The sequence below is a fragment of the Vombatus ursinus genome, unplaced genomic scaffold, assembly GCF_900497805.2.
Source record: "Vombatus ursinus unplaced genomic scaffold, bare-nosed wombat genome assembly UNPS02014786.1, whole genome shotgun sequence".
In the NCBI taxonomy this organism is placed as follows: domain Eukaryota; kingdom Metazoa; phylum Chordata; class Mammalia; order Diprotodontia; family Vombatidae; genus Vombatus; species Vombatus ursinus.
Genome location: NW_020954564.1, coordinates 2,102,712 through 2,111,351, shown reverse-complemented (window position 1 = coordinate 2,111,351; position 8,640 = coordinate 2,102,712). Strand labels below are relative to the sequence as shown.

The 8,640-nt window shown below is 43.5% G+C and overlaps 1 protein-coding gene across 9 annotated transcripts in view; it reads left to right on the top strand.

The window, feature by feature from the left end:
• The window catches only part of LOC114047370 (whirlin-like), a 134,603-nt gene that overhangs the window by 103,791 nt on the left and 22,172 nt on the right, over window positions 1-8,640 (top strand). For 4 of the 9 annotated variants that reach the window (XM_027868192.1, XM_027868191.1, XM_027868196.1 and 1 more), the window contains 3 exons: window positions 2,029-2,241; window positions 3,365-3,571; window positions 6,778-6,810. The exons of 1 other annotated variant lie outside the window; for it this stretch is intronic. In XM_027868192.1, coding sequence (XP_027723993.1) covers window positions 2,029-2,241; window positions 3,365-3,571; window positions 6,778-6,810 — 453 coding nt within the window. The remainder of the gene's footprint in view (window positions 1-2,028; window positions 2,242-3,364; window positions 3,572-6,777; window positions 6,811-8,640) is intronic. 4 more of the 9 variants (XM_027868195.1, XM_027868194.1, XM_027868193.1 and 1 more) reach the window with 2 other exon arrangements.

Genomic DNA, 8,640 nt, shown 5'->3' with positions numbered 1-8,640 from the left:
CTACTACTACTACTACTACTACTACTACTACTACTACTACTACTACTAGATCTTTTGGTTAAAGTAGAAGCTATTTATGGGGGAATCAGTTCTCAGTAGATACCACCCCCTTCCTTAAATTGAAGTAAAAATGGACTAGATTTAGAGGCTCTAGAAAATAGCTGATTATAGCAAGACAGGCAGGTTTAGATGGGTTCAGTACTACACAGATAATAGAATTATAGAAGACTAACTCATATTTATATGTGGTTGAAGGTAGCATTATTCCCATTTTACAGATGAGGAAATGAGACCTGGAGTGGCAGAGACTCATGCACGTCCTATCTCAGACAAGATTTAGCCGAAAGAGATCTTAGTGGTCCTATCATCCAATCCCTTTATGCAGGATCCTCACAGGGATCAAATGAGATAATATCTGTAAAAGCATTTAGCACAGTATCTGGCACTGAGTAGGTGTGAAATAAATGCTTGTTCCTCCTTCTCTTATTCCCCACATGCTACAGATGAGGGAAATTGGTCTCAGAGAAGCAAAGTAGCCTGCACAGTTTCTGATAAGCAGAACATATGAGGCAGGATTCAAACCAGGGTCCTCTGATTCTAGCTCCATTCTACCATATCACATTGCCTCTAGCTGTCCAAGCCATGATTTGAACCAAATACAGGACAAATTCTACTCCTTTCCCATGTGCCATGTTTCATTTCCTAGGATGTTAGAATCAGAAAAGCCTTTCTAGTCTTGTCTAATGCCTAGAATCATAGCACCTCAAAGCTAACAGGAACTTCATAGACATCCTAAAGTAAGAGCCCTTGATTCATGCCTCTCTCTCTCTCTCTCTCTCTCTCTCTCTCTCTCTCTCTCTGTCTCTCTTCTTCTTCTTCTTCTCCATCCTTCTCCCTCCTTTTTCCCTCCCTCTCCTTCCCTCTCTCTTTCCCTTTTCTCTCATTCTCTCATTCTCTTTCTCTCATCCTCACCCTCTCCCTCTCCCCTTCCCTCCTCTTTTATCTCTTCTCTGTCTCTCTATGTAACTCTCTCTCTCTCTCTCTCTGTCTCACTGTCTCTGTCCCTGTCTCTCTCTGCCTATCTCTGTCTCTGCCTGTCTGTCAGTCTGTCTGTCTCTGTCTCTTCCTTCCTCCCTCTCCCTTTCCAACTCCCTAATCTAGGTCAGTTTGCCTGTGAGGCCCATGATCCAGGCAAACCGGGAACAGTTGCTTGTCATTTTCCCCAATCCCCACCTGAAACTTAAGGCCTTTTTAAGGTATATTACCTAAGAAATGAATTCCCAGATCTACTATGTGATGGTGAATTGAGGTTATTATCCCCTTTTGTTGGTGGCCTCTTGAAATCTAGACCATTCTCAAGTCATACGTGAGCCACCTGCGAGCTCAGAGAGCACTTGTGTACGACGCAGCTGGATCAGGCATGTCTTAGGGGCAAGCTGATCCGGAGCTGAAATAGGCAGTCAGATGGAGATCGAAACAGAGAGACAGGCAGAGACAGAGAGATGAAGCCAGAGATAGAGACGGAGAGACACATATAGAGAGAGATGGAGATAGAGGGACAGAGAGAGGAGAGACAGAGAGACACAGAGAGAATGAAAATGAATATCTTGGACAGTTCTCTCACCTCGAGGCTGTCTAGGTGCCTTACCCTATGTGACAGATGTCAGTCGCTGTTTCTCCTCTGTAGCTTGCCCAAGATCTGACATACAAGCAGTATACGAGTCAGTCTTCAGACCAGGTTTTCTGATTCTAGATCCATTGTGCCTTTTACTGCACTTCATTAGCTATTCTTGTCAAGGCTAGGATTTGAACCCAGGTTTCCTAACTCCAGGACAAACTCCACCTTCTTTCCTCTGTGCCATGCCATCCTTTTTGGGATCTTGTTGTGACTGGTATGTCGTGACGGAAATTTCCCTCCTGTGGCTTATGTAGGCGTGTCTCACGTAAGATTTTTAGTCATGCCAGGGAAATGTGGATTCTCACTCCAGAGTAAATTCTGTTCTCTGTGTGATCCAATTTGTCTTTCAGCTGGGATTCTACAAGGGGCCAGCCAGGTCCCAGGTCACTCTGAGCAGCATGGTCAACCAGACCCGGGTCATCTTAGAGGAACAAGCCCGGCATCTGCTTAATGAGCAGGAGAGAGCAACCATGGGCTACTACCTAGATGAGTACAAGGAAAATAACATCCATGTGGATGCCCTCATCATGGCTCTGTTTGAACTACTCAACACCCAAGCCAAGGTACAGTGCTGTGGACGGGCCTATTGCCACTGGAGCTGCTCCAGACCAGTTCTGTAGACTTTGAGGCTCCAAACAGCGGCCAGGATTCAGGGAGTGGGGAGGAGTACTATGAATGCCTGATAGAACCCTCACTTTCTTCTAGACTTTGTCAAGGCCTCAGTTATACATTCAGAGCGCCCCAGATCTAAGAAACACATGCCTAAGATCCAGACTCCTTTGTTTGGCAGTTCAAGAAAATGCCCCATTTTGTGGGATAGTATTTGTAGTGGAGAGGGAGATTAGGGAAGGGATCTTTGGAAAGTATGAATTTGGGTTTGGGGTTTGTAGCGATTGGGGAATCATAGGATTGTGGATTTAGAACTGGAAATGATAATTGGAGGTAATTTAGTCCAAACTCCTACAGATGAAGAAATAAATCTGAAGAAATGATGAAATGACTTGCTCAAAGTTACGTAAATAGTAATTGTCAGAATCTTGTGTGAAAAGTTAGAGCTAGGGCTGAAGTGGAACTCAACAGTTCCTATCGTCCACATGCCATCAGATAGCTTGACATAGGTCTAAATAGTCATAGGATCAAAGGATTTAGAAGTGGAAGAGGTCTTAGAGTTCCTCTGGTCCAATCTTTTCATTTTATTGGTGAGGAAACTGGGGCCCAAGCCTTAGGTTGAGTGTCTTGCCAAAGTTCACCTGGACAGAAAGTAGCAGAGACATGATTTGATTTGGAACCAAGTCTTCTGATTTCAGATTCAGAGTTCTTTCCACTAGAATGGAGGAAACCTCACTGGGTCTGGAGGCAGAGGACCTGGATTTAAATCCTGCTGCTGATGCCTACTACTACTGGTATAACCCTTGGCAAGTCACTTTTCCTCCCTGAGCCTCAGTTTCCTCATCTGTAAGATGAGGTTGGACTTGATAGCCTTCATGATCTCTTCCAATTCTACGTCTATGAACCTATGACCTTGAACAAGTTATTTTACCAAAGCAATCAACAAATGCTATGAGATTATTTGTGAAAAGGAGTTAAAATGGAAGGGGGCTTTAGAGATTATTTAGTTTAAGATTATAGAAGGGGAAAAAAAACTTTCCTGGAGTGCTCAGTTGAATATGTTCTTTTGTTCCCCAGTTTTCCCTTCTATCTGAGGTGAGGGGTCTGATCTCCCCCCATGACCTCGATCGCTTTGACAACATGGTGCTGAAACGGGAGATTGAGTCCATGAAGGCCCGGCAGCCATCCTGCACTGGCACGGACACTTACTCTGTGGTGTCTTACAGTGACACCGGCTCCTCTTCTGGTAGCCAGGTCACTTCTACCACGGTCAGCTCCGCTCGAGTGAGTGTCCCCGCCCTTGGGCCCACTATCTGCTTAGGGGTGGGGTGGGGGGTTCTTCTCCCAGCCCCTGATTCTCTCTCTCTAGAATCAGACTGTATGCACTCAGTAGCAGCTTCCATCCCTTCCTCTCCTCCCTCCCAAACCAGAACCAGAACCTGGCCAAGGTCTTTTTGCAGCTGACCATTTGTAACAATGTGATCTGACAAATAGTGAGTGCCTCATGATCCCAGAGGATTCAAGACCTTTCATCAAAGCTAAATGGCATGATGGAGGAAGGAGGAGCAGGAATCCTTCTTTGGACCCTCCATCTCGAGGTGTGACACATCAGTCTGTAAGCAAGCATCTGTGTTTACCACAGGGTCAGTGCTCCATGACAGTCCAGTGGCTGATTATCCAGCTTGTCTGGGTCTCCTGACTCAGTTTCTCCTTCTTGTTTCACACCTTTTGGTCAGTTCACTATACCTCCACCAATAAAAGGGAAGGAAAAGGGAACAGAGATAGAATTTTGACTTCTCTCTTTGTGTTCTTGCTGTTTTGATATACTGGGAAAGGAGGTTGGAGTTATTGACAAAAATGAGATTTTTTTTATATTATCTAGGGATTTTCATGACACTCTCTCGTATTTCTCCATGTCTGTGAATATTCAAGGTAGGGATAATGACCTATCATTCCATTGGTGGAGGGAGCTCCTGGTGAGGACCTTCCTCTACCAATACAGGTTGGCATCTTCTCTGCAAATTATTGTCTTCAAGAGCTGTTTATAACACTGAGAGGATCACACAGCCAGTGTGTCAGGTGAGACTGGAACCCAGGTCTTCCTGGCTTCAAGGCCCATTCTATCCTCTATGGCATAATGCCTCTAAATATTCTAAGTATGGTCTATATATGGCCTCTTGACTGTTACCAGATCTTAAGAGCCCACCAATTACCTTCCTTCAGCAGCAATCTCTTTCCTTTTCCATTGCACAGTGCCTCCCGCCCCCTTTCTTAAATTGGGGCAGGTGTGGGAACAAAGTCCTTGGGCAGCTTTATTTCCCACAAGAACTCCAAGTCTAAATGATTTTCCTGGATAGATGCAGGAAGTGGCATCAAAGCCCTGATTATAACAATGTCATCATTTCATGCTTCAGGATATAAACTGATCGCCTGGAGTCCTGATTCTCCAGGATGAAGCTAGAGTCCTTCTGCTCCTCTCCACGTGTTCTGCATAGTAAATTAACTTTGGCATCTTGTTCATCCAGTTAGTGGTTTATGCAGCACTTGTAAGATGGGCCAGGGATATACCCTGTCCAGGGGGTGACCCCTAGGTGAAAATCCTGGCCACTGGGACATAGTGTGGGGCTCAAATGCGAAGTGGTACCTTCTGAATCCCTGAGGATAATCTGGGATCGAGTTAAAAACTGCATGCTTTAATCTGTCACGTGCCTGTCACCGTAAGTCAGGGACCCTGACAGAAACAAATTTCAATCATCTGCTGCCCCTTAGGAATCATTTAGATTTTAGGAGATGATTCTGAGTGCTTTTTCAGGCCCAGACAACAAGAGTCTTAGAAGCAGTTTGGAAAGAACAATGAATGGCCTGGGAGACTGTGGTCCTGAGTTCTAGTCCTGGCTCGATTACTGACTCGCTGTGTCACTGTGGGCAGCTCCCTTCTAGCTCTCTAATTCTCTAATTCTCTGAGCCCCTGGCCCGGGCTGTACCTTGTGTCAGTATCACTTCACATGTCCCCAAAACTGGTATGTCTGAAAAAGCCCAATCCCCTGACAGATTTTGAATTTTGAATTGTGGTGGCTGGTGTTACTTCCCCTTCTATTCTGAGAACCTCTGGGAGCTGCAGAAAGGACCTCTGGCCTTTTTGCACATAGTTTCTATGTCTGTATTTTTTTTTCTAACCAGCTAGGCTTCTTTATATTCAGTCCAATGCCTGATGAGTTGTAAAGATGGTTCTTTCACTTGCTGTCACTTTTATGAGCAAATACCTCCTACTGCTGGGTAGTACCTGGACTGGTATAGAAGAAGGTTTAGCTCTAATGATCACCACTGCCCTTCCAAATCCAGAAGAAACCCTAAAAGCCTTACAGGAGACATAGGTGATCTTTGGCACCTCAGTTACTGCCTTCAGGAGGGACCAAGAGCAGTGTTCATGGAAACCTGGAAACCTTCATTATAGGGAAGAGTGAAGTACTTTGTGCCTGCATAAGAGACAGCTTGCCAGGGAAGGGCACACCCTGGGTTATTTCTCAAGTGCTTCTAATACATTTCTGTAGTAAGACTATATATAGATATAGATATATATGTATACACACATATATGTATATACACATATATGTATATACACACATATATACATATAGTCCTTATACACACATGTATACATACTTACATACTTATATACACATATATGATACACATATGCATGTGTATATATGCACATATACCTAAATATATAGCATACACACATATACATGTACACACATACTTATATATTATATATGTGCCCATGCATCCATCCAAGCAAGCAGCAAACATTTGTTAAATGCCTAGTGTATGCTCTATTGTTAGGTACTAACTAGGGGATTTAGGAAACCTTCCCTAAATACCCAGCAGTGAAACTTGCTAACAGTCTGGAGCTCGGCAGGCTACGCAGGCTGAATCTAATTATCTGGCCCCTTTTCCTTCTTCTGTCATCATTCCTGAGACATTCCTCAGACTGTAGCACTCAATTAGACTCAAGCCCTGGCTCATATATGACTGTGGAAGCCTGAAGATGGCATTTGCATCCAAGGCATTGCCTACATTTCATATAAAGGCTTCCAGGAAGGGCTGAAAGTCTGAGCTTCTTCCCTAAGACCCAGATCACAGGCTGTACCACTGGATAGCCCCTAATTTTCTATTTTTGGTAGATTGGTTTCATGACCACTATATGAGTTTCAGTATTAATCCTCGCTTAGCTCTAGGGCCTCCTAAAATGTCTGCCCTAAACTACTCCTATCATTTTTACTTTAACAGCTTCATGCAAGAGAATGTTACTTAGTGGATTTGTGGCAAAAAGGATTGGGGGTTCTTTTATCAGGGTCTTATGTTTATTTTTATTGCCTTTTTGTGTGTGGAATGGTAGTGGTTTGCTGCATCTGTTCCAGTCCCTAATGCATTGTTTTATTTTGTTTTTTCCCCCTTTTTGTGTTTGCCTGAATTATCTTTCCCAGGAGCGGCTCTTATGGTTAATAGACCTAATGGAGGTATGGTCCTTTCACCGGGGAGCTTTCCTGCTGTGGTTTCCATAGTAAAAAAGATGGGGTCGAGGGTGGGGTGAAGGACAGAAAGTGGTTGGCTGCCAAAGGCAGGTCTGTCTCTAAGGTCTGGCCCTGTAGGGGGCTGAATAGGAGGGACATGTTCTCCAACATCTCCTCCTGTTTGCCTCTCAGTCTTTTTATGTGCCCATCTGCCTGTTCTTGGATCTCTCTGTCTCATTGTCTGGTCTGGTTGCCAGCTCATTAGGCTTTTCCCTTGGCTTCAGTCCTCCTCTTCCTTCTTGTCACATCATACCACATGACAGCTGCCATGTCAGTGTGTCATGGTGGAAAGAGACCTCGATAGTGGCAGAGCTGGGAGTACCACACAGATCTTTTGGATCCTGCTCTATGATCTTGGCCAAATTACGTCATTGGTGTCTCAGTTCTAACATTTAAGTTTTAAGGTTCCTTCCAGCTCTAACATTCTATGCCCTAAGGGCCCTTATACTTTTGACATTCTGTGTTCTAACGTCCCTTTCAGCTCTGTCATTCTGTGTCCTAAGATCCCTTATACCTCTGGCATTCTATATTCTAATGTCCCTTCCAGTTATGACATTCTATGTCCTGAAGTCCCTTATATCTCTGGCATTCAATGTCCTAAGGCCCTTTCTACTTCTGACATTGTATTCTCTAAAGTTCCTTCCAATTCTGAATTCTTGGCTTATTCATATGTGTGGTTGAAGTTGCCACATGCTGCTTATGGGATTACTATATCACCACTACAATATGGTATAGTGAAAAGAGTTGGAGTCCAGAAAGACTTGAATTCAAACCTCATCTCCAATAACTAGTAGCTATGTGGGAATGGGAAAAAAACTTAACCTGAGTCTCAGTTTCCTCATCTGTATAAAGGTCAAAATAATACTTATAATACCTATCTACTAGGGCAGCTAGGTGACACAGTAAATGAATTGCTGGGCCTGGAGTCAGAAAGACTAATCTTCCTGAGTTCAAATCTGGCCTCAGATAATTACTAGCTGTGTGACCTTGGGCAAGTCACTTAACCCTGTTTGCCTCAGTTTCCTCATCTGTCAAGTGGCCTGGAGAAGGAAATGGCAAACCACTCCAGTATCTTTGGCAAGAAAACCCCAAATGGGGTCACAAAGAGTCAGACACAAACTGGAACAACTGAACAACATATAAAACCTACCCATCAAGGTTTCTGTAAGCATCAAATGAAATAATTTATGCAAGGTTCTTTGATTCTCTAAGAGCTTTGTAAATGTCAGCTATTATTTTGATTACCAGTAACTCTCTATTTCTAACCTTTGGTCCTAGATCTGATGGATTTTGCCTCTTTCCTATATAAGCCCTGTGTCACTTAAGGAGATAAGGGTCTTAGCATTCTCATAACCTTCTTTTCTCCTTGCTTACCTACTAGCCCTCAGTCTTTGGGTGTGAAGTGTTCAGAGAAGTTAAAAGCAAAAGACTTTCTACCAAGACATCCTAACTTTCTTCCATGTCAGTTCAGGTGACAGTTATTGAGAATTATTGTCCTCCAGGGCTAGGGATGAGTACTTATCTAAATACATTAGTGACTGTGGGCCTCAGGGTAAGCAGAAATGAATGATGTCCATCTGTATTAATCTCTTATCTCCCTCACTTGCTCTTTCCTAATGAAATTCAAGTATACAGCAAGGATCTCAGTAGTCAAATCCAATAGAAAGAAACACAATAACATTAACCAGTATGAGAGATTAAAACTTGGGTCTCCTATTAGATAGACAAAATAGATAGATAGATAGATAGATAGATAGATAGATAGATAGATAGATA